This window comes from Rutidosis leptorrhynchoides, chromosome 4, assembly GCF_046630445.1.
Source record: "Rutidosis leptorrhynchoides isolate AG116_Rl617_1_P2 chromosome 4, CSIRO_AGI_Rlap_v1, whole genome shotgun sequence".
Taxonomy (NCBI): domain Eukaryota; kingdom Viridiplantae; phylum Streptophyta; class Magnoliopsida; order Asterales; family Asteraceae; genus Rutidosis; species Rutidosis leptorrhynchoides.
The window spans coordinates 86364794-86392002 of record NC_092336.1 but is presented as its reverse complement, the minus strand read 5'-3'; the positions used below and the strand labels follow the sequence as shown (position 1 = coordinate 86392002).

At 33.2% G+C, this 27209-nt stretch overlaps 1 protein-coding gene across 1 annotated transcript; it reads left to right on the top strand.

Annotated features, from left to right (window-relative positions):
* The first annotated feature begins 1312 nt into the window (after nt 1–1312).
* Nucleotides 1313–19836, top strand: LOC139840785 (transcription factor SPEECHLESS-like). The gene is made up of 4 exons (XM_071831032.1): nt 1313–1744; nt 2206–2618; nt 19443–19596; nt 19744–19836. Exons 1-4 carry the CDS (start codon nt 1313–1315, stop codon nt 19834–19836), a joined length of 1092 nt encoding a protein of 363 aa, XP_071687133.1.
* The last annotated feature ends 7373 nt before the right edge of the window (nt 19837–27209 follow it).

Here is a 27209-nt window from a genome sequence, read left to right as displayed (position 1 = left end):
TACCATGTAAATTATAATGAATTGCTTAATTTCTCATTAACATACAACCGAATATATATACTAAATTAAAGATGCGTATATGCCCTAATACCTAACTAACAAACCTCAATTATGGGAATGAGCTATATACAAAATATACTCCAAAAATATTGTGAGGTTAGTTGTGATATGGTTGACTTTCTATGTTTGACTTGTATATGCATATATATCTATGGTATTAGATACTAGTACTTTGACATTTTTTGAGCATTTGCATTTTATCTCTCACACACACTTTCTTAATATTCAATCACATAGAGCTAAGTCACTCAAGTTCCCAATCGAGTCTAAGTTCATAGATTGATTGTTAAGCTACCCTCACAGATATCAGATCACGATCTGGTTCAACACGTTTAGCGGTAAAGTAAATGATAAAAATACAAACTGACCCACTCTCTGCATTCAAGTCGTAACACGCTTGATTACCAATTTCACTAGTTCTCACTTATCATTGTAATAAATCTCACATCGGCCACATAAAAATCTAATTGATGGTATATAAGTTTGGGTGATCCTTCCTCCCTAAAACTAGTTTTTGAGAATAAGTTCAACACTTATGCTAAGTTTGGGCTCTCTTAAGGTTAGAGGCCCAAGGTTTCAGATCTTCTCACTTTGGCCCACGGTTATCAAAGCAACCCATTTTTTGAGGTTCCAACGATTCGAAGGGGTGTCCTATGGAGTGGTGACTTGGGCACGAAGAATGGGTGCCAACCGTGATTAACATAGCAATGACCAACGAGGACGTTGGTCTTTTAAGGGTCAAGTATTGTAAAGAATCTCGCATCGACTATATGAAAATGTAATTGCTAATATATAAGTATTGGTGATCCCTTCTCTTTCATGCTAGCTTTTGGGAGTGGTCTTTACACATAAGCTAAGTCCGGACTATCTTAAGATTAAGATTAAATAAAGACCTAGAATTAGTTCAAATCTTCTACGATTTGAAAAATTCATAACAATCGAAAATTAGCAATTTTGAAAATTTTGATCAATAAATGGTACCAGTGAGAAGGCAAATTTGAATTTTTGGTACAAAAGTGCATATCTAGGGTTAAGTTGGGTGAGCCATGATTCAAGAGAGAGAACACATTGATGTCGATAGATAAGTCACCATCCAAGATCAAATGCGTATTTATTTATATTTCCTGATTTTGGCATCATTATTTCAAATGATTCCAAAAGTAACCATCTTTCATGCTCACCTACATCTAAAAACAAACTAGCTAGCTACCTTGTATCTTTGTTCTACATCATTCTCATTCAAAATATCAACATGGTGGGCGAGTTTACTTGTTTACCTAATTTCTACACATCTAGTGAGCAATATGATTCAACCAAATTCGTGTCGAACGGACTAACATCTCTGGATGACATTTTTAGTATTCTTGAAGCGTTAGAAGGTGTTTCGGATGAATTTACATCCTTGATAGATGAATCAGCTGATTGTGGTATGAAAGATAATGGGTTGGACACATTAGTGTCCCAGAACCCGACTTCGTTGAGTGGCATACAAGAGCGTATAGAAACTGAAATTGAGATGTGTTTACCAAAAAACAAAAGACGGAAGGTCATGGAAGAAGGTTGTGATAAGGAAGATGGACATGTAAAGAACAATCATGTCATAGTGGAGAGGAACCGGAGGAAGCAAATGAACGAACACTTAACCGTTCTTCGCTCACTAATGCCTTGTTTTTATGTCAAAAGGGTAACTTAATTAAACCCTTGTTTATGTTAACTTGCTTGTAATATATATATATATATATATATATATATATATATATATATATATATATATATATATATATATATATATATATATATATATATATATATATATATATATATATATATATATATATATATATGTAAAGTAATTTGCATAAGCAGTAGGGTTTTTCTCATAGGTTCAAACCTTACTAAAAATATATTTTGAGTGGTTAGGTAGAGGGTCAGAAATGGTCATGGATCATCCAGATTGGAAATCGGAGTAAAAAACCGAGTAGCTAGTCTGAACAAATAAAACTTTATACCGTTTTTTTACGGGTTATAAAATGAATCAAATTTCACTTGATATTATAATAATCGTATGTATAGATACATATTATACTTTTAACTTTGGCTGATCTTTTTTAACTATGTATATTTTTTTCTTGCAAAACTATATAGGGTGATCAAGCATCAATAATTGGTGGTGTGATTAATTACATTACTGAATTGCAACAAGTGCTACAATCATTAGAGGCAAAGAAGCAAAGAAAAGTTTACAGTGATGTTTTGAGCCCAAAGAACATTTCAAGCCCTAGAACGTTACCTTTGAGCCCTCGAATACCGCCTTTGAGCCCAAGACCAAGCTTACCAATTAGCCCAAGAACTCCACAATCAGTAAGCCCATACAAACATAGGTTACCTTCTGCTACATCTTATCTATCTTCATCATCCATGGCTAATACTACTCCATCTTCACCTTGTAATTCAACATCAAATTCTGGAACAATTAACGAGCTTTTTGCGACTTCAAAGTCGTCGGTTGCTGATGTTGAGGTGAAGTTCTCAGGGCCTAATCTTGTTCTGAAAATGGTCTTGCCTCGTGATAATGCTAAAAACGAACATATATTTCATAGCATTATTTCTCAAGAAAGACAAGCTTTTAGTTGCAATTGTTCTATTTACAAGTGATATTCGTTTAAATAATAAAAGGTGAAGACAAAAGACAGATTCGGCGAATTGAAGACGCAAACGACCAAAAAGCTCAAAAGTACAAAAGACAATCAAAAAGGTTCCAATTATTGATAAGAAACGTCTCGAAATTACAAGAGTACAAGATTCAAAATGCAAAGTACAAAATATAAAATTGTACGCAAGGACGTTCGAAAATCCGGAACCGGGACTAGAGTCAACTCTTAACGCTCGACGCAACGGACTAAAAATTACAAGTTAACTATGTATATAAATATAATATAATATATAATTAATTATATTAATTATATATATATTATATATATCATAAAACCGTCGGCAGAGAAAGACTCCAAGGGTGTGAGCTGTAAATTCATTCTCCGCGACTCGCGGAGTTTGAAGAGGATTTTGTCGCGAGTCGCGGAGCCCCAAAAATCGAAAATCCCTATAAAGCCAACCGAATTCTGATCACAATTCACAATCTATTTCTCTCTTCTCTCATATATACGATATATATATATATATAATTTATATTTTAATTATAATTCTAATAATAAGGGTATGTTAGCGAATATTGTAAGGGTGTAAGTCGAAATTCTGTCCGTGTAACGCTACGCTATTTTTAATCATTGTAAGTTATGTTCAACCTTTTTACATTAATGTCTCGTAGCTAAGTTATTATTATGCTTATTTAAAACGAAGTAATCATGATGTTGGGCTAATTACTAAAATTGGGTAATTGGGCTTTGTACCATAATTGGGGTTTGGACAAAAGAACGACACTTGTGGAAATTAGACTATGGGCTATTAATGGGCTTTATATTTGTTTAACTAAATGATAGTTTGTTAATGTTAATATAAAGATTTACAATTGGGCGTCCCTATAAATTACCATATACACTCAATCGGACACGATGGGCGGGGTATTTATATGTACGAATAATCGTTCATTTAACCGGACACGGGAATGGATTAATAGCCACTAGAATAATTAAAACAGGGGTGAAATTACATTCAAGGGTAATTGGTGTAATTGTTAACAAAGTAGTAAAACCTTGGTTTACACGCAGTCGATAACCTGGTGTATTCATTAAACAAACTATTAAAACCTTGTTACAATTCGAATCCCCAATTAGTTGGAATATTTAACTTCGGGTATAAGAATAATTTGATGAGGACACTCGCACTTTATATTTATGACTGATGGACTGTTATGGACAAAAACCAGACGGACATATTAAATAATCCAGGACAAAGGACAATTAACCCATGGGCATAAAACTAAAATCAACACGTCAAACATCATGATTACGGAAGTTTAAATAAGCATAATTCTTTTATTTCATATTTAATTTCCTTTATTTTATATTTAATTGCACTTCTAATTATCGCACTTTTATTTATTGTTATTTAATCGCACTTTTAATTATCGTACTTTTTAATTATCGCAATTTTATTTTATCGCACTTTTATAATTCGCAATTTCATTATCGTTATTTACTTTACGCTTTAATTTAAGTCTTGTATTTATTTTATATTTTACATTAGGTTTTAACTGCGACTAAAGTCTTAAAATCGACAAACCTGTCATTAAACGGTAAAAACCCCCTTTATAATAATAATATTACTTATATATATGTTTGTATTTTTATAAAAGTAAACTAATATAGCGTTGAGCTTTGTTTAAAGATTTCCCTGTGGAACGAACCGGACTTACTAAAAACTACACTACTGTACGATTAGGTACACTGCCTATAAGTGTTGTAGCAAGGTTTAAGTATATCCATTCTATAAATAAATAAATATCTTGTGTAAAATTGTATCGTATTTAATAGTGTTTTCTGCTAAAATTAATAACTATTTTATATACACCTCGCATAACATCAAGTATTTTTGGCGCCGCTGCCGGGGACATCTCTTAAAAGCCGGAAGCGGAACGCTAATATAAAAAAAAAAAAAAAAAGATTTTTATTTTACTTTTATTAAAAGTCGCTTTTGTAAAAATACGTTTTAATTATTCAAAAATATAAAAAGAAAAACAAAAATATAAGTATTTTCTTAGTATTTTTTTAATATTTAAGTTTTATAAGTTTCTTTATCTTTATTTTAGTTTATAATAATATAAATTTTATTAAATATCTTTTATTTATAGAAAAAACAGAAAACAGAAAATAAAAAAAAAATAAAAAAAAACGCGTAAAAATTTCAAACTGCTCCAGATCTGAAATTCTGAACCCCGCGACTCGCGGGGTTTGAAGCATTAATTACCGCGACTCGCGGAGCTTCTCTGACAGACGACAGAAGCCCTAATTCAGCATTTATTACGGTAATTATTAATTAATTATTATTAAACCCTAATTATTATTATTATTATAATTAATTTTACTTTAACTTTTACTTTTTATTTAATTTATGTATTTAGTATTAATAAGTTTAATTAAATTGTAAAATTAGTAGTTTTATTAAATAAATAATATAAAAATAATATTTTTATAAAAATTGTACTTTTTACAACTTTTTATATATTTTTATATTTTGTCCCTTTTTAATCATTGTAGCGTAATATTTGTATTTTTAGCTCATATTTAATTTTAAACTTAGTTTTTGCTATAGTTATTTTTACTCCTAGATTTTTAGGCTTTGCCGTAGAATTCCTTAAGTGCTTTTTATTTAGACTAAGATTTAGGTACTTTAGAATTTTGCGACGCCATTTTAAGTTTTAGTTTCTTTTTAAGTTATTTCCATTTGGGATTTAGTTTTTCCTGTAAGCTTTAATATTTTTAGACACCTTTTACTATGTATCAATTATCATTCCAATTAGTAATTTCAATTTGCGATTATAATTTTAAGTTAGTTGTAGTAATAAGGTTAGGTTAGTCAACTATTTTTAAGTTTTTATAAGTTTCTTTTATTTTTTTCCGTCACCTTTTATTTTTCAACAATTTTTTTTCGTTTTTCGACCTTTTTCGACGAACTCTTTTTCTCTCTTATTTCTCGCTATTCTAGTTTTTAGGACATAGATTTTTATTCTACTTCTTATCTAAATTTCTTAAAATTACGAAAATTTATTTTAAGTGGTTAAATTAATAGACATCAAAATTTTCTGGTTCGTAGTAATAGTTGGATTTGTACGTGGACCGGGTTATTGGAGCCAAACAGTCCTCAATTATATTGAGACCAAACGAATCCTGCCCCTCTGCTGCATCTTTTGGCTATTCGAAACGTGGGCAAAATCAGAAAAGTCTATTAATTGGATAACTTATTATAATTTTTCTTTCCTTTTTAAAACTAATAGGATATTCAGTAAATGCACCGAGCAAGACGTTCATCACCTTTTGTACGTTCACCACCTGTAACTAGATCAAGACATTTAGCAAATATAACCGCCGTTGATTTTTCTTTAGAATCGTCATCCAGTAGACCAAGTACTTCAGTTCAAATTTCCGATAATCCATTTTTTGAACCCGACCTCACAATTGAGAATCCGGAAAATATTCAGGAACGGTTCGTAGATCCTGAACCATTAAACTTTCCTCCGGAGCCACCAATCATTCAAACAGAGATTATTGAGGAACGAACCATTAAATCAGAATCATCTAGTGATACCGATTCAACAAATTCAATTATGGAGAATCTGGAACCTTTAAGTATGGAAGACCGAATGAGAGCTAAACGCACTGGCCAAGGTCACGCAATTACTCATCCAGACATTAATGCGCCAGATTATGAAATCAAAGGACAAATTCTACACATGGTGACTAATCAATGCCAATTTAGTGGTGCGCCGAAGGAAGATCCAAATGAACATCTACGTACCTTTAATAGGATCTGCACACTATTTAAAATCCGAGAAGTGGAGGATGAACAGATATATCTCATGTTATTTCCCTTGACTTTAAAGGGAGAAGCCAAAGATTGGTTGGAATCGTTACCTGAAGGGGCGATTGATACATGGGACGTTTTAGTTGACAAATTTCTTAAACAATTCTTTCCTGCATCTAAAGCCGTAAGACTTCAAGCAGAAATTGTTACGTTTACACAGAAACCAAATGAAACTCTATATGAGGCGTGGACTAGATATGGAAAGTTGTTAAGAGGATGTCCGCAACATGGTTTAGACACCTGTCAAATAGTACAAATATTCTACCAAGGATGCGACATCACTACAAGAAAAGACATAGATATAGCAGCTGGTGGTTCTATTATGAAGAAAACCGAAACTGATGCTTACAAAATTATTGATAACACTGCTTCCCACTCACATGAGTGGCACCAAGAAAAAGACATCATTAGATCATCTAAAGCAGCTAGAGCCGATTCTAGCCATGACTTAGATTCCATTTCCGCAAAGATAGATGCTGTGGAGAGACGAATGGAAAAGATGACTAAGGATATTCACTCAATACGAATTAGTTGTGAGCAGTGTGGAGGACCACATTTGACAAAAGATTGTCTCAGTATTGAATTAACAATGGAACAAAGAGAGAATATTTCATACATAAACCAAAGGCCTGGAAATAATTATCAGAATAATTATCAACCGCCAAGACCGATTTACAATCAAAACCAGAATTATAACCAAAATATTCCATACAACAACCAACAAGGTCCTAGCAATCAACAAGTATCCAATAATACTTATAATCAGCAAAGACCGAATTTTCAAAACAAACCACCACAACAAACCGATGATAAAAAGCCGAATTTAGAAGATATGATGACGAAGCTAGTTGAAACTCAAACTCAGTTTTTCACATCTCAGAAACAAACCAATGAACAAAATGCTCAAGCATTTAGAAATCAACAAGCTTCTATTCAAAATCTGGAACAAGAAGTAAGTAACTTAGCAAGATTAATAGGTGAAAGAAAACCGGGAAGTCTACCTAGTGATACAAATGCTAACCCCCGAAATGAAACAGCTAAAGCCATTACTACAAGAAGTGGTACAACACTTAAACCACCTGAAATACCTGTAACTTCTGATGAAACTATTCCTACTCCACAAGAACCACAACCTGATCAAGATAAGGAAAAAGAACCGGTAGTTGAAAAGGTTAATGAAAATAACACAGTTAAGGATAAACCTTATGTTAAACCATACCAACCACCACTTCCTTACCCGAGTAAAATGAAGAAAGAGAAACTTGAAGCCGAGCAATCCAAATTCTTGGATATGTTTAAACAGATAAATGTAAATCTTCCTTTCATTGATGTGATTTCAGGAATGCCAAGATATGCTAAATTCTTGAAAGATCTAATCTCAAATAGAAAGAAAATGGAAGAACTCTCGGCTGTTACTATAAATGCTAATTGTTCAGCAGTGCTGTTGAATAAGATACCAGAAAAACTATCTGATCCAGGAAGTTTCACAATTCCATGTTTTCTGGGTAGTCTTAGTTCAATAGAAGCATTGGCAGACTTAGGTGCTAGTATAAATCTAATGCCGTATTCACTATACACTAAACTAGACCTTGGAGAATTAAAACCAACCAGAATAAGCATACAACTAGCCGATAGATCAATAAAATATCCTAGAGGGATAATGGAGAACATGCTAGTTAAAGTTGGTACTTTAGTATTTCCAGTAGATTTTGTTGTTTTGGACATGGAAGAAGATTCTCAAGTTCCTCTCATATTAGGAAGACCATTCTTAAACACGGCTAAAGCAATGATAGACGTGTTCGGTAAGAAACTAACCCTAAGTATAGAGGATGAGAGTGTTACCTTTTCAGTTGATAGAGCAATGCAACAACCACAATCTGCAGATGATACATGTTATTATATTCAAACTATAGATGCACATGCAGAATTATTAGAAGAATTTCCAGAATTACAAGGAACATGAGAATGTTCTTTAGGAGAAGGTAATGAACCAATTGATGAAGCTGAAATGTTAGCTACACTTATAGCTAATGGATATGAACCAACAACAGAAGAAATTCAAATGCTAAAAGAAGAAGACAGATATCGATATAAATCATCGATAGAAGAACCTCCGAAATTAGAGTTAAAGCCACTTCCAAACCATTTGGAATACGCTTATTTACATGGTGAATCTGAATTACCTGTAATAATATCGTCTTCTCTTACTGAAAATGAGAAATCACAACTCATTTCTGTGTTGAAAGCTCATAAACCAGCCATTGCATGGAAGATTCATGATATTAAAGGAATAAGTCCTTCGTATTGCACACATAAAATCCTTATGGAAGAAGGTCATAAAACGTATGTGCAACGCCAACGAAGACTAAATCCTAATATGCAAGATGTAGTTAAGAAAGAGATTATTAAACTGCTAGATGCAGGTTTGATATATCCAATTTCTGATAGCCCATGGGTAAGCCCAGTTCAATGCGTGCCTAAGAAGGGTGGCATGACTGTCATTACAAATGAAAAAAATGAGCTTATTCCTACTAGGACTGTAACAGGATGGCGTGTATGTATTGATTATAGAAAATTAAATGACGCCACCAGAAAAGATCACTTTCCCTTACCTTTCATAGATCAAATGTTGGAAAGATTAGCCGGAAATAGTTACTATTGTTTTCTAGATGGATTTTCCGGATATTTTCAAATTCCAATAGCACCCGAGGACCAAGAGAAAACCACATTCACGTGCCCTTATGGTACTTTTGCTTACAAACGCATGCCATTTGGACTTTGTAACGCCCCTGCAACCTTTCAAAGATGCATGATGGCGATTTTTCACGACATGATAGAAGAATGCATGGAAGTATTCATGGATGACTTTTCAGTCTTCGGTGATACATTTAAATCATGTCTAGTTAATCTGGAACGAATGCTAATTAGATGCGAAAAATCAAATCTAGTACTTAATTGGGAGAAATGCCATTTCATGGTTAAAGAAGGCATCGTTCTTGGACATAAAATTTCAAAAGAAGGAATTGAAGTGGATAGAGCTAAAGTAGATGTAATTGCTAAACTTCCACATCCCACCAATGTTAGAGGAGTTAGGAGTTTTCTAGGGCATGCCGGTTTTTACCGACGTTTCATAAAAGATTTTTATAAAATTGCCACTCCTATGAATAAACTAATAGAAAAGGATGCTCCATTCATCTTTTCAGATGAGTGTATCAAATCTTTTAATATTCTTAAAGAAAAACTCACTAATGCGCCGATCATGATAACACCAAATTGGAATCTACCATTTGAACTAATGTGCGATGCAAGTGATTTTGCAATGGGAGCCGTTTTAGGACAAAGGATTGAAAAATGATTTCAACCTATATATTATGCTAGTAAGACATTACAAGGAGCACAAACGAACTATACAACTACTGAAAAAGAACTCCTTGCTATTGTCTTTGCTTTTGACAAATTTTGATCATATCTCGTTCTAGCAAAAACGGTGGTCTATACCGACCATTCTGCTCTTAGATACCTATTTTCAAAACAAGATGCTAAACCAAGATTAATCCGTTAGATCTTACTCTTACAAGAGTTTGATATTGAAATCCGAGATAAAAGAGGAGCAGAAAATCTCGCCGCTGATCATCTTTCTCGTCTTGAAAATCCCGAATTAGAAGTTCTAAATGAATCAGCCATACAAGACAACTTTTCTGATGAATATCTATTGAAGATAGATTATAAAGAAATCCCATGGTTTGCAGACTATGCAAATTACTTAGTTTGTGGATTCCTTGAAAAAGGATTATCGTACCAAAGACGAAAGAAATTCTTCAGTGATATAAAACACTATTTCTGGGAAGATCCACACCTGTTTAAAAGTTGTCCCGATGGAATAATACGCCGATGTGTATTTGGAGATGAAGCTAGTAAAATTTTAAACTATTGTCACACAGGACCAACAGGAGGGCATTATGGGCCTCAACTAACAGCAAGAAAAGTTTATGAAGCTGGATTCTATTGGCCTACAATTTACAAAGACGCACACCTTCTTTGCAAATCCTGTGATGCTTGTCAAAGGGCCGGAAAAATAAGTCAACGTGATGAAATGCCACAAAATGTCATCCAAGTATGTGAAGTATTTGACATTTGGGGTATTGACTTTATGGGTCCATTTCCAAAATCTCATAATAATTTATATATACTCGTAGCCATTGATTATGTATCTAAATGGGCGGAAGCACAAGCTCTCCCAACTAATGATGCACGAGTTGTAGTCAACTTTTTAAAACGTCTTTTTGCAAGGTTTGGAACACCGAAAGCTTTAATAAGTGATCGGGGTACTCATTTCTGTAATAATCAACTTGAGAAAGTTCTTAAAAGATATGGAGTAACTCATAAAATCTCCACCGCATATCATCCACAAACAAGTGGACAAGTTGAAAATACCAACCGAGCTTTAAAACGTATTCTAGAGAAAACCGTAGGATCAAATCCGAAGGAATGGTCCATTAAATTGGAGGATGCACTCTGGGCTTTTAGAACAGCCTACAAAACTCCAATTGGAACCACACCTTTTAGACTTGTTTATGGAAAAGCATGTCATCTTCCAGTAGAAATTGAACACAAAGCATTTTGGGCTTTGAAGACATGTAATCTTGATTTACATGAAGCTGGACGTCTACGATTAAGTCAACTAAACGAATTAGAAGAATTAAGACATGAAGCATACGAAAATTCGTTAATCTATAAAGAAAGAACGAAGAAATGGCATGATAAAAGAATCAGATGTTCAAAAGAATTTAAAGAAGGAGACAGAGTTCTTCTTTTCAATTCACGATTCAAGCTATTTCCTGGAAAATTGAAATCAAGATGGTCTGGACCATTCATAGTCAAAAGAGTTTTCCCATACGGAACAATAGAATAAATAAATTCAAATGGGATTGAATTTAAAGTTAATGGTCACAGAGTTAAACATTACATACATGGTCCGATGGAAGTCGACAACGAAGTTAATCACAATTTCGACACCACAGCTAACTAAGTGTGGGGAGAATCAAGTCTTTAAAGGATAATATGTATTTATGTTAGAGTTAGATTGTCTGTTTTCGTGTAGTTCTCGAAAATGGAACCCGAATGGTCTTTCCCTAGCAGACCCTAAAGAACTAGTCTTCTCCCCCCATTCTGAATTTTTATTTTTTTTAGGTTTTTACGAAATGAAGACTGCCTGTAAACTAAACCATGGTCTAATGCTACACGCTTTGATCACTAAACGTAATAATGACATACTACCGAGTGAAATAGTATCAGTAATCAGAGAAAGAATGGACGGAGTTAGAAAAGAATCCAGATACGAAGATAATAAGTTACAATTTGGTAAAGGAAAATCAAAATCCGCAGCGAAAAGAAGAGCACGACACCTAGAACGATGTCACAAATGCGGAAAATGGTCACATGGAGGTAAATGTTCCAATAATCAAACCTATTCAAATACCGAATTTGTTACTTTATGCAGAGACGGACCGTTCATATGTTTAGAAGAAAAGACACTGAATGCTCGAGGTTACGCCTATGTAGCCATGGAAAACCAATTAAACCGACTATCTTATGAATGGGATAGATCATATAACTAAGAAATCTATTTCACAGGTATGTCTGTACAGTTTTTATTTTTATTTTTATTTTTAACCTTTTGATAATAAACGCTAATTTGTTCGCTAAAAAGTATTAAATTGGTATTGAATAAAATTAGGTTTGGCGACCGAAATTATTGATATCATTCAAAAATTTATTACATCACTGCGAAATTTAACGTTTATTCTTAAGGTATAAATATCTTTAATCAATCAAACCAAAATATTTCAAAAATTCGTCATGAGTTAAATTAGGTCTTGGAACCGAAATAACTTTACCGAAAAGAGGGGCGCATATTTTTGATAATATTTGATTGATTAAAGTGGGATAAAAAGACAAAAAGATTTTTAATTTTATTTTTACCATATTTTTAAAATTAATATTTAAATCTTAAATTAATATTGTAAACTTTGTAAAAACAATATTTTTAAAATTATAATTATTTGATTTTTTAAATTAAGTTTGGTGTGAACTTTTAATTTTTAAAATATAAATTCTTAATTTTATGCATTTTAAATTTTAAGTTTGGTGTGAATTTTTAATAATAATTTTGAATTTTATATTTAAGTTGTGTGAATTTAAAAACAAAAATTTACTTTATCTCATTAAGTTAAGAATATGATTTTTAAAATTTGTCGTAAGTTGAAGACTAGGTCTTTGAACCGAAATTGCTTTACCCGAGGGAGGGACGAGAACTTTTATTATCATTATTTTTAATCTTATTGAATTAAAGTATGCCAAAAACATTAAAAAACCCAAAAATCTTAGCTTTTAAAACAATCGCTACAAAAAGACAAATTTTAAAATTTTGTCGAAGGACGGACTAGGACATCGATCCGAAACGACCTCGTCCTAAATAACAAGGGAAACAAAATTTTAAAATTAATTACTTAATTGTTTTAATAAGTTAATGATTATAAAAAAAATAAAAAAAAAAAAATAAACCAAACTCCGCGACTCGCGGAGTTTTGAGGGTAAATCCTCGCGACTCGCGGAGGAGTCGGATTACAGAAAAAAAAAATAAGAGCTGCAACAGCTCAGTTTCACACTCCACAAACTCAAAAACTGCTGCGAAAAAACTCCGAAAAACCCGAAAAATACACCCCAAAATCACAATTTTTAACCGTTAATCACCAAATCTTTTGCTAAAATCATGTTGAGAAGGATGTTATCTAAGAATTACTCAAGAAAAACGGTAAATTTCTACACCTAAACACCATTTAATCCGAAATTTAGTGTTCTTGAGCTATTTTTTCCCCAATTTGATTTTGATGCTTTTTAGTGTAATTATGCTTAAATTGTTTATGTATTATGCTTGTATAACCTAGATTGATGCTGTTTAACATGATTAGAAGCCTTAAACTTCAAATTTTGAATAATCTAGGGTTTGTGTTCTTGAGCAAATTTGGGGCTTTTTGATATAAACAGGTTATGGCCGATTTTTGTCATGAATTGTTGCTAAAATAAGTAGTGTAACATGTCTAGGTAGTTAAATGATCCAAACTTTGAGCCTAAACATGATTTTGAGAATTAAAGTGGACTTTTTCAAGTCTAAAATTCATGAACTTGATTTTTGAAAGATAATGCCATTTGAGACTTGTTTGATTGCTAGTAATGATTATTTTGACATGTTATTTGAGTTGAATGCTTATGAACTTGGCGAAAATTTTCGTATATGCTTATTTGAAAAAGTGTAGATTTGATAAAAATGTGAAAATAAGCTTAAGTTTGATATAAATTGATAATGTCATTGTAATTATTTTGATTGATGATTTTGCTGACACTAATGCATATTTGGATGCACAAAAATTGTGTTTGATGTGTTTTGCAGAATGAAAGGGGTGAATCTTCATCCCAAGCCCGCAATGCTCTTGCTGAGAATTTGGAACAACAGGAGGTGGATAACTACTACAAGCAGGATATACCTCATCCAGTCATGACCTTTTCCGATATGCACTTGGAAGAGTTGCACCCGAACCTGAGATTTGACAGACTTTGGATAGATTATCCAAAATATCAACGGGGTTTGCATACTCTTCATTCCAAGGTTGTTGAGGTACCGAGGGTCATAGAATGGGGACCCTTAGAAGCTGTAGAATTGGCCGGGCCAATTAGGGAATTACTTGTACAGAGGTATGGTAATTCTTCTTTTAATGACTGGGTACATTTATTCACCATACGTAGACCTGTATATAAAGTATGGTGTGAAGAATTGTTATGTAGTATAGAGTTGAATGATCGGGTAGCTAGTTTAACCGATCGTTCTTTTATTAGATTTTTGTTAGGCGGTTCGATGCGCCACATGTCTTTACTGGACATGGCTCAGGCTTTACGTATATATACGCCTGAGGAGTTAGCGTCTGCCGATTGTAGAGGATTGATACTAAACGGTAGAAAGATAGATGAAAATTTTGATACACACGGTGTGTGGAGTCAAATGACAAGCCATCACCGTTTCAAAGGGGGAAATTACTCTTATTTGGATATAGATAGAGCCGAATTAAGAGTGATACATAGGTTTTTAGCTAATTCGATTACACAAAGGGGTAAGAACAAAGAAAAAGTAAATGAACAGGATTTGTTTTACCATATGTGTATTCGAGACCCACAAAGCGCTGTAAGTATACCATATTGTGTGGGTTATTATTTATCAGCTATGGTTCGGGGGATGCGACCACATAGCATAATAGGAGGTGGTATTTTTATTACTTTGATTGGTGAATATCTCGGTGTGGATGTAAGTCGGGGGGATTATTACTAGAAGAGCCGGAACCCCGCGATACTATAGGTTTAAATGTATACCATGGTGCGAAAGTTTTGAAGAGGCGAAATAACGCCGCAGTACGATACCATGGTAGACATCCACAGGTGGAGAGAAACCAGCAGCAAGGTAATGTAGGAGGGGGGAATGAGATGCAAGAAATGCATAGGTTTATAGCTTCTCAGGAATACGAAAATGCTAGACAGAGAGCATTTGAAGATTGGCAAGTTCATCAGAACCAGATCATAGCTCATTGCCAACATATAGGTAGAAACTATATTCCTACACCGAAACCCATCTTCCCTCCTTGGTCTATAGAGATGCAGCCACCATATCCTACGTATGACCCTGCCGAAGCATTCTATAGCACTTATGGTTATGCCTGGAACCCCTATTGGTACCAATATCATCCTTAGTTTACTTATTATTATTTTTTTATTTTGTAATTTGTAATTATTGATACGTTTAATACTTTTGTTAATATTGTAATCATTTTTATAATTATCTAACTTTTATTCTTAGATTTTAATAATTTTTGAATGTGGGGTAATATACCAAACTTCAAAAATATATATATATGTTTGCAGTTTATCTTATGTACACAACAGGGTAAAACAACGCATTTTCAAAGACTGGCATTAAGTTCAGCAAAAGCAACTAATTTTGACGACAAGATGCAAAATATATGTGAAATAACAACAAGACGGAATGAACAAATGATGTGCACCATTTATCATTCAGCAAACAAACGCCAATATATTTGGAAACTTTGGTAAAATTTAATCATTTTCACACAAATCACCCTCAATAATTTAAATTGTTACTGATTTCTTGCAAATGAGGGCATTGCAAGATCTTAAGTGTGGGAAGGGGTTAAATTCTTTCGGATTTTAAAATTTTTTACTTTATACACTTGGTTACCATTAAAAATACTAGTAAGGCAGTAGTTGTATTAGAATCTAGTGCTCTCTGATAAAAAAAGAACAGCCCTAGTCTTATATACTGACTACCCAATTCTAGTAAAATTTTTCAAAATTTTCAATTAAATGAATTCAAAATCATGTTTATACATATTTATGAATGATAAAACTAGGTTTTAACACCGAAATTATTGTTACCTCGGAAAGGACATAAATTAAGAAACAAACTAAAATGTTAAAATTCATTTAAAATGGAATAGAGGACGATAAAAAGGAAAATAAAAGCCAAGTGTGGGAAAATTTACCAAGTTATCTTAAACATATGTCACATATATCTGTAACAAATAACTGAAAATACTTTTGCTTTGGACTAAACTAAACTGTTTTACCCGATGAAAGAAAAGAAGAGATGGATCTACACGATGAATCAATTCCATCATTAAAAGGAAGTAAAGTCTTCCGAAAAAGACACGCGCTTCTTGATTTAGGTCATGAAGTTGTCGTCCAGACCAGCTGTAGGTTGACGAAAAATCTAGAAAAGTCATCACTAAAATCAGCAGGAAATCCACGGACCTCAGCATTAAACAGGGTCGCCATGTGGTCAGATTTATCCTAACCATGAGAAGGATTTATCTCGTACAATGGGGGGGGCACCGTGCAAATTAGCTTGATAAGACTAATGAATCAGATCCCCAGAAAGGATAATCTCCTTAAAGATTAAAAATCAGCTTTTAAGACTGATATTACTCAATCCTAGAGATTGACCTTAAAGATTGAGAATTACAAACTCATGGAATTCAATGATATCTAAACTCGAGCTTAAACGAGAAAATATTTTGATCAAAATTACAAACCGATTTGTTTTCTGAAAGCCCTATTTTCAATACGTTCATTACCATTGAACGTAAAATCCTAGGAATTCACCTGGAATTCATTAGGTCACCTGAACCAAATCGGGTGTCAACCGTAAGAACGGTGGTTGCATAGTGGTCAAAGACAGGACCTTGTGCCATACCGAAAAATTATAAGGGTGAGCTTTACTATTGCTCCTACCAAGGATAGTAATTGCGTCCGACACGTTATAGACCATAATTAAAAGCATGTCAGGGGACATTGCCTTAACAGTTGCTTGTTCAACGCTTTCCTTTCAACCGGACGGTAGTTTACCGAAAGGTAATATACGGGACAAGTAAACTGGACGTGTTGCTTTCCAAATACAAGGTTAGCAAGTGGGTGACACAAAACCGCAAGTTTTGAGCTAAAATTTTCAAATCTAAAACCCACCAAACCCACAAAAATATTTTGCAAACACCGGTAAAGGGTTATTCCGGAAAACTTATCTAGGGTAAAAACTAGATTTCAAAAGATCAAATGTTTTCATAAAGATTCAATTTCCTTAATGGATCTAAATTTTTATAGTCATGTGGGACTGTAAACCATATCGTTACTATCATTGTTTATACCGCCGTATAGAAATCACTGATGTACAAAGTGTGAAGAATAAAGAAGTGATTCTAGTATTTCAAGACAATATTGCTTGAGGACAAGCAATGCTCAAGTGTGGGAATATTTGATAATGCTAAAAACGAACATATATTTCATAGCATTATTCCTCAAGAAAGACAAGCTTTTAGTTGCAATTGTTCTATTTACAAGTGATATTCGTTTAAATAATAAAAGGTGAAGACAAAAGACAGATTCGACGAATTGAAGACGCAAACGACCAAAAAGCTCAAAAGTACAAAAGACAATCAAAAAGGTTCCAATTATTGATAAGAAACGTCTCGAAATTACAAGAGTACAAGATTCAAAACGCAAAGTACAAAATATAAAATTGTACGCAAGGACGTTCGAAAATCCGGAACCGGGACTAGAGTCAACTCTTAACGCTCGACGCAACGGACTAAAAATTACAAGTTAACTATGTATATAAATATAATATAATATATAATTAATTATATTAATTATATATATATTATATATATATTATAAAACCGTCGGTAGAGAAAGACTCCAAGGGTGTGAGCTGTAAATTCATTCTCCGCGACTCGCGGAGTTTGAAGAGGATTTTGCCGCGAGTCGCGGAGCCCCAAAAATCGAAAATCCCTATAAAGCCAACCGAATTCTGATCACAATTCACAATCTATTTCTCTCTTCTCTCATATATACGATATATATATATATATATAATTTATATTTTAATTATAATTCTAATAATAAGGGTATGTTAGCGAATATTGTAAGGGTGTAAGTCGAAATTCTGTCCGTGTAACGCTACGCTATTTTTAATCATTGTAAGTTATGTTCAACCTTTTTACATTAATGTCTCGTAGCTAAGTTATTATTATGCTTATTTAAAACGAAGTAATCATGATGTTGGGCTAATTACTAAAATTGGGTAATTGGGCTTTGTACCATAATTGGGGTTTGGACAAAAGAACGACACTTGTGGAAATTAGACTATGGGCTATTAATGGGCTTTATATTTGTTTAACTAAATGATAGTTTGTTAATGTTAATATAAAGATTTACAATTGGGCGTCCCTATAAATTACCATATACACTCAATCGGACACGATGGGCGGGGTATTTATATGTACGAATAATCGTTCATTTAACCGGACACGGGAATGGATTAATAGCCACTAGAATAATTAAAACAGGGGTGAAATTACATTCAAGGGTAATTGGTGTAATTGTTAACAAAGTAGTAAAACCTTGGTTTACACGCAGTCGATAACCTGGTGTATTCATTAAAAAAAGTATTAAAACCTTGTTACAATTCGAATCCCCAATTAGTTGAAATATTTAACTTCGGGTATAAGAATAATTTGATGAGGACACTCGCACTTTATATTTATGACTGATGGACTGTTATGGACAAAAACCAGACGGACATATTAAATAATCCAGGACAAAGGACAATTAACCCATGGGCATAAAACTAAAATCAACACGTCAAACATCATGATTACGGAAGTTTAAATAAGCATAATTCTTTTATTTCATATTTAATTTCCTTTATTTTATATTTAATTGCACTTCTAATTATCGCACTTTTATTTATTGTTATTTAATCGCACTTTTAATTATCGTACTTTTTAATTATCACAATTTTATTTTATCGCACTTTTATAATTCGCAATTTCATTATCGTTATTTACTTTACGCTTTAATTTAAGTCTTGTATTTATTTTATATTTTACATTAGGTTTTAACTGCGACTAAAGTCTTAAAATCGACAAACCGGTCATTAAACGGTAAAAACCCCCTTTATAATAATAATATTACTTATATATATGTTTGTATTTTTATAAAAGTAAACTAATATAGCGTTGAGCTTTGTTTAAAGATTTCCCTGTGGAACGAACCGGACTTACTAAAAACTACACTACTGTACGATTAGGTACACTGCCTATAAGTGTTGTAGCAAGGTTTAAGTATATCCATTCTATAAATAAATAAATATCTTGTGAAAAATTGTATCGTATTTAATAGTGTTTTCTGCTAAAATTAATAACTATTTTATATACACCTCGCATAACATCACCTCGGTTACCATGCCAAGCTACAAAGATAATGTCGGTTCTTGAAGACTTGTCTCTTGAAATCCTCCAGGCTACAATCAACACTGTTGATGAGACCATGGTTAACACATTTACAATCAAGGTGAACACAAATATATACTTAAATTTTATAGTAAGTTTTTAAATCATCCAAATAGAATAGTGGATTGGATTCTGATATCTTCATATCCTCGTGAGGTTATAGGTTTAAACCTCACTTAATAGGATATCTTGAGAACATTGAGTTGTAGCTCAACTGGTAGTGGCATGTCTCTCTTAGCGAGAGGTAAGGAGTTCGACTTCGCTGAGCTGCAACATTGCACTCAATGTTATCCATGATCTGAAGTATCCACCCAGGTCCTCTTTCACTTAGTGCGGGGGCAGCGGGGAGGGGTTTTTACCGGCCATGCCCTCGGATTGGTTCGGGTTTCATCCATAGCAGTAGTTGGGGGCGGGTTATGCAGGGCCGGCTAAAGCTATGGGCGAAGCGGGCGACGGCCCGGGGCATCATTTAAAAAAAATTTATTAATACCCATAGTTTAAACCTCATAAAGATATATGTTTGCGTAACTGTTTGGGGCATTTTATAATCATTTCGCCCGGGGCATGCAAAAACTTTGACCAAAGTTTGACCGGCCCTGGGGTTATTGATAATGCTAAAAACGAACATATATTTCATAGCATTATTCCTCAAGAAAGACAAGCTTTTAGTTGCAACTGTTCTATTTACAAGTGATATTCGTTTAAATAATAAAAGGTGAAGACAAAAGACATATTCGACGAATTGAAGACGCAAACGACCAAAAAGCTCAAATGTATAAAATACAATCAATGAGGTTCCAATTATTGATAAGAAACGTCTCAAAATTACAAGAGTACAAGATTCAAAACGCAAAGTACAAGATATTAAATTGTACGCAAGGACGTTCGAAAATCAGGAACCGGGACCAGAGTCAACTCTCAACGCTCGACGCAACGGACTAAAAATTACAAGTTAACTATGCACATAAATAAAATATAATATTTAAATAATTCTTATAATTATTTATATATTATATTATTATTTATAAACGTCGGCAAGAAAGAAAACAAAGATATGTGACTTCTCCCAGCTGGCCATGCGATCGCATGGCCTGGAGGCACAAAAGCCATGCGATCGCATGGCTCTGAAATCCAGCCCAGGTCCTATAAATTCAACGCGTTTTGGCCAAAATAATCACATCTTTTTCTTCTTCACTCAACGTAATATTTATATTTATAATTTATATTTTAATTTTAATTTTAATTTTAATCCTAATAATAAGGGTATGTTAGCGAATGTTGTAAGGGTGTAAGTCGAAATTCTGTCCGTGTAACGCTACGCTATTTTTAATCATTGTAAGTTATGTTCAACCTTTTTACATTAATGTCTCGTAGCTAAGTTATTATTATGCTTATTTAATCCGAAGTAATCATGATGTTGGGCTAATTACTAAAATTGGGTAATTGGGCTTTGTACCATAATTGGGGTTTGGACAAAAGAACGACACTTGTGGAAATTAGACTATGGGCTATTAATGGGCGTTATATTTGTTTAACTAAATGATAGTTTGTTAATGTTAATATAAAGATTTACAATTGGGCGTCCCTATAAATTACCATATACACTCGATCGGACACGATGGGCGGGGTATTTATATGTACGAATAATCGTTCATTTAACCGGACACGGGAATGGATTAATAGCCACTAGAATTATTAAAACAGAGGTGAAATTATGTACAAGGACACTTAGCATAATTGATAACAAAGTATTAAAACCTTGGGTTACACTCAGTCGACATCCTGGTGTAATTATTAAACAAAGTATTAAAATCTTGTTACAGTTTAAATCCCCAATTAGTTGGAATATTTGACTTCGGGTATAAGGATAATTTGACGAGGACACTCGCACTTTATATTTGTGACTGATGGACTGTTATGGATAAAAACCAGACGGACATATTAAATAATCCAGGACAAAGGACAATTAACCCATGGGCATAAAACTAAAATCAACACGTCAAACATCATGATTACAGAAGTTTAAATAAGCATAATTATTTTATTTCATATTTTATTTCATTTATTTTATATTTAATTGCACTTCTAATTATCGCATTTTATTTATTGTTATTGTATTTAATTGCACTTTAATTTTCGTACTTTTTAATTATCGCAAGTTTATTTTATCGCACTTTTATTATTCGAAATTTCATTATCGTTATTTACTTTACGCTTTAAATTAAGTCTTTTATTTAATATTTTACATTTGGTTTTAACTGCGACTAAAGTTTTAAAATCAACAAACCGGTCATTAAACGGTAAAAACCCTCCTTTATAATAATAATATTACTTATATATATATTTGTATTTTTATAAAAGTAAACTAATATAGCGTTAAGCTTTGTTTAAAGATTTTCCCTGTGGAACGAACCGGACTTACTAAAAACTACACTACTGTACGATTAGGTACACTGCCTATAAGTGTTGTAGCAAGGTTTAAGTATATCCATTCTATAAATAAATAAATATCTTGTGTAAAATTGTATCGTATTTAATAGCATTTCCTAGAAAAATATAAGCTATTTTATATACACCTCGCGAAACATCAAGTTATTTTTGGCGCCGCTGCCGGGGAACAATCTAGCTTAATAGCCGGAAGCGTAACGCTAAATTTAAAAAAAAAAAATTCTTTTTAGTTTACTTTTATAAAAAAAATACGCTTTTGTAAAAATACGTTTTAAATATTCAAAAATATTAAAAGAAAAACAAAAATATAAATATTTTTAAGAGTTTGGTAAATATTTAAGTTTTATAAAGTTTCTTTATTTCTATTTTTTTAGTTTGTAAAAATATAAGTTTTATTTAATTTATAAATATATTTTATAAATATATTTTACAGCAAAAACAGAAAAAAAAATATATTAAAACTCGAGTCCGGTACTGTAGCAGCCCACTCTGTGGCCCGAAACCCTAGCCCATGCGATCGCATGGCCGGATAGCTTAGGACTCATGCGATCGCATGAGCCCGTCTGACACGCCACAGTTGACTGCAGCCTGCATTAATTACGGATTATAATAATTATTATTATATTTAAACCCTAATTAGGGTTATATATTATATAATTTAATTTAGTGTTATTTATTTAATTTGTATTTTTAGTTTAATTAGTTTATTTAAATTGTAAAATTAATAGTTTTATAAAATAAATAATTTAAAAATAATATTTTTATAAAAATTGTAATTTTTACAACTTTTTATATATTTTTATATTTTGTCCCTTTTTAATAGTTTTAGCGTAATTTTTGTATTTTTCGCTCGTATTTATTCATAGTTTTTGCCATAGTTATTTTTATTTCTAGATTTTTAGGCCTTGCCGTAAAATCCCTTAAGTGCTTTTTCTTTAGACTAAGATTTAGGTGCTTTAGAATTTTGCGACGCCTTTTTAAGTTTTAGTTTCTTTTTAAGTTATTGCCATTTGGGATAGAGTTTTACTTGTAAGCTTTAATATTTTTAGACGCCTTTTACCTATGTATCAATTATCATTCCAATTAGTAATCTCAATTTGCGATTATAATTTTAAGTTAGTGATAGTAATAAGGTTGGGTTAGTCGAGTGTTTTTAAGTTCTATAAGTCATTTCTTTTTATTTCTTATTTTCCGACGCCTTTTATTTTTCAACCCTTTTCTTTTTCTTTTTCGACGCGCTCTTTTTCTTTCTTATTTCTCGCTATTCTAGTTTTTAGGACATAGATTTTTATTCTACTTCTTATCTAAATTTCTTAAAATTACGAAAATTTATTTTAAGTGGTTAAATTGATAGACATCAAAATTTTCTGGTTCGTAGTAATAGTTGGATTTGTACGTGGACCGGGTTATTGGAGCCAAACAGTCCTCAATTATATTGAGACCAAACGAATCCTGCCCCTCTGCTGCATCTTTTGGCTATTCGAAACGTGGGCAAAATCAGAAAAGTCTATTGATTGGATAACTTATATAATTTTTCTTTCCTTTTAAAAACTAATAGGATATTCAGTGAATGCACCGAGCAAGACGTTCACCACCTTTTGTACGTTCACCACCTGTAACTAGATCAAGACATTTAGCAAATATTACCGCCGTTGATTTTTCTTTAGAATCTTCATCCAGTCGACCAAGTACTCCAGTTCAAATTTCCGATAATCCATTTTTTGAACCCGACCTCACAATTGAGAATCCAGAGAATATTCAGGGACGATTCATAGATCCTGAACCATTAAATTTTCCTCCGGAACCACCAATCATTCAAACAGAGATTGTTGAGGAATGAACCATAAAATCAGAATCCTCTAGTGATTCCGATTCAACAAATTCAATTATGGAGAATCTGGAACCTTTAAGTATGGAAGACCGAATGAGAGCTAAACGCACGGGCCAAGGTCACGCAATTACTCATCCAGACATTAATGCGCCAGATTATGAAATCAAAGGACAAATTCTACACATGGTGACTAATCAATACCAATTTAGTGGTGCACCGAAGGAAGATCCAAATGAACATCTACATACCTTTAATATGATCTGCACACTATTTAAAATCCGAGAAGTAGAGGATGAACAGATATATCTCATGTTATTTCCCTGGACTTTAAAGGGAGAAGCCAAAGATTGGTTGGAATCGTTACCTGAAGGGGCGATCGATACATGGGACGTTTTAGTTGAAAAATTTCTTAAACAATTTTTTCCTGCATCTAAAGCCGTAAGACTTCAAGCAGAAATTGTTACGTTCACACAGAAACCGAATGAAACTCTATATGAGGCGTGGACAAGATTTGGAAAGTTATTAAGAGGATGTCCGCAACATGGTTTAGACACCTGTCAAATAGTACAAATATTCTACCAAGGATACGACATCACTACAAGGAAAGACATAGATATAGCAGCTGGTGGTTCCATTATGAAGAAAACCGAAACTGATGCTTATAAAATTATTGATAACACTGCTTCCCACTCACATGAGTGGCACCAAGAAAAAGATATCGTTAGATCATCTAAAGCAGCTAGAGTCGATTCTAGCCATGACTTAGATTCCATTTCCGCAAAGATAGATGCTGTCGAGAGACGAATGGAAAAGATGACTAAGGATATTCATTCAATACGAATTAGTTGTGAGCAGTGTGGAGGACCACATTTGACAAAAGATTGTCTCAGTATTGAACTAACAATGGAACAAAGAGATAATGTTTCATATCTAAACCAAAGGCCTGGAAATAATTATCAAAATAATTATCAACCGCCAAGACCAATCTACAATCAAAACCAGAATTATAATAGAAATATTCCATACAACAACCAACAAGGTCCTAGCAATCAACAAGTATCTAATAATACTTACAATCAGCAAAGACCTAATTTTCAAAACAAACCACCACAACAAACCGATGATAAAAAGCCGAATTTAGAAGATATGATGACAAAGCTAGTTGAAACTCAAACGCAGTTTTTCACATCTCAAAAACAAACCAATGAACAAAATGCTCAAGCATTTAGAAATCAACAAGCTTCTATTCAAAACTTGGAACAAGAAGTAAGTAACCTAGCAAGGTTAATAGGTGAAAGAAAACCGGGAAGCCTACCTAGTGATACAAATGCTAACCCCCGAAATGAAACAGCTAAAGCCATTACCACAAGAAGTGGTACAACACTTAAACCATCTGAAATACCTGTAACTTCTGATGAAGCTATTCCTACTCCACAAGAACCACAACCTAAACAAGATAAGGAGAAAGAACCGGTAGTTGAAAAGGTTAATGAAGATAACACAGTTAAGGCTAAACCTTATGTTAAACCATACCAACCACCACTTCCTTACCCGAGTAAAATGAAGAAAGAGAAACTTGAAGCCGAGCAATCCAAATTCTTGGATATGTTTAAACAGATAAATGTAAATCTTCCTTTCATTGATGTGATTTCAGGAATGCCTAGATATGCTAAATTCTTGAAAGATCTAATCTCAAATAGAAAGAAAATGGAAGAACTCTCGGCTGTTACCATGAATGCTAATTGTTCAGCAGTGCTGTTGAATAAGATACCAGAAAAATTATCTGATCCAGGAAGTTTCACAATTCCATGTTTTCTGGGTAGTCTTAGTTCAATAGAAGCATTGGCAGACTTAGGTGCTAGTATAAATTTAATGCCGTTTTAACTATACACTAAACTAGACCTTGGAGAATTGAAACCAACCAGAATAAGCATACAACTAGCCGATAGATCAATAAAATATCCTAGAGGGATAATGGAGAACATGCTAGTTAAAGTTGGTACTTTAGTATTTCCAGTAGATTTTGTTGTTCTGGACATGAAAGAAGATTCTCAAGTTCCTCTCATATTAGGAAGACCATTCTTAAACACGGCTAAAGCAATGATAGACGTGTTCGGTAAGAAATTGACCCTAAGTATAGAGGATGAGAGTGTTACCTTTTCAGTTGATAGAGCAATGCAACAACCGCAATCTATAGATGATACATGTTATTATATTCAAACTATAGACTCACATGCAGAATTGTTAGAAGAATTTCCAGAATTACAAGGAACATGAGAATGTTCTTTAGGAGAAGGTAATGAACCAATTGATGAAGCTGAAATATTAGCTACACTTATAGCTAATGGATATGAACCAACAACAGAAGAAATTCAAATGCTAAAAGAAGAAGACAGATATCGATATAAATCATCGATAGAAGAACCTCCGAAATTAGAGTTAAAGTCACTTTCAAACCATTTGGAATACGCTTATTTACATGGTGAATCTGAATTACCTGTAATAATATCGTCTTCTCTTACTGAAAATGAGAAATCACAACTCATTTCTGTGTTGAAAGCTCATAAACCAGCCATTGCATGGAAGATTCATGATATTAAAGGAATAAGTCCTTCGTATTGCACACATAAAATCCTTATGGAAGAAGGTCATAAAATGTATGTGCAACGCCAACGAAGACTAAATCCTAATATGCAAGATGTAGTTAAGAAAGAGATTATTAAACTGCTAGATGCATGTTTAATATATCCAATTTCTGATAGTCCATGGGTAAGCCCAGTTCAATGCGTGCCTAAGAAGGGTGGCATGACTGTCATTACAAATGAAAAAAATGAGCTTATTCCTACTAGGACTGTAACAGGATGGCGTGTATGTATTGATTATAGAAAATTAAATGACGCCACCAGAAAAGATCACTTTCCCTTACCTTTCATTGATCAAATGTTGGAAAGATTAGCCGGAAATAGTTACTATTGTTTTCTAGATGGATTTTCCGGATATTTTCAAATTCCAATAGCACCCGAAGATCAAGAGAAAACCACATTCACGTGCCCTTATGGTAATTTTGCTTACAAACGCATGCCATTTGGACTTTGCAACGCCCCTGCAACCTTTCAAAGGTGTATGATGGTGATTTTTCACGACATGATAGAAGAATGCATGGAAGTTTTCATGGATAACTTTTCAGTCTTCGGTGATACATTTGAAACATGTCTAGCTAATCTTGAATGAATGCTGATTAGATGCGAACAATCAAATCTAGTACTTAATTGGGAGAAATGCCATTTCATGGTTAAAGAAGGCATCGTTCTTGGACACAAAATTTCAAAAGAAGGAATTGAAGTGGATAGAGCTAAAGTAGATGTAATTGCTAAACTTCCACATCCCACCAATGTTAGAGGAGTTAGGAGTTTTCTAGGGCATGC

Bases quoted from the DNA above. Each gene is read 5' to 3' on its own strand.
- LOC139840785 (XM_071831032.1), top strand. From the start codon at position 1,313: ATGGTGGGCGAGTTTACTTGTTTACCTAATTTCTACACATCTAGTGAG. The intron at 1,745-2,205 runs GTAACTTAATTA...AAAACTATATAG, and splicing joins CTTGTTTTTATGTCAAAAGG to GGTGATCAAGCATCAATAAT. The intron at 19,597-19,743 runs GTAAGTTTTTAA...TGTCTCTCTTAG, and splicing joins ATATATACTTAAATTTTATA to CGAGAGGTAAGGAGTTCGAC.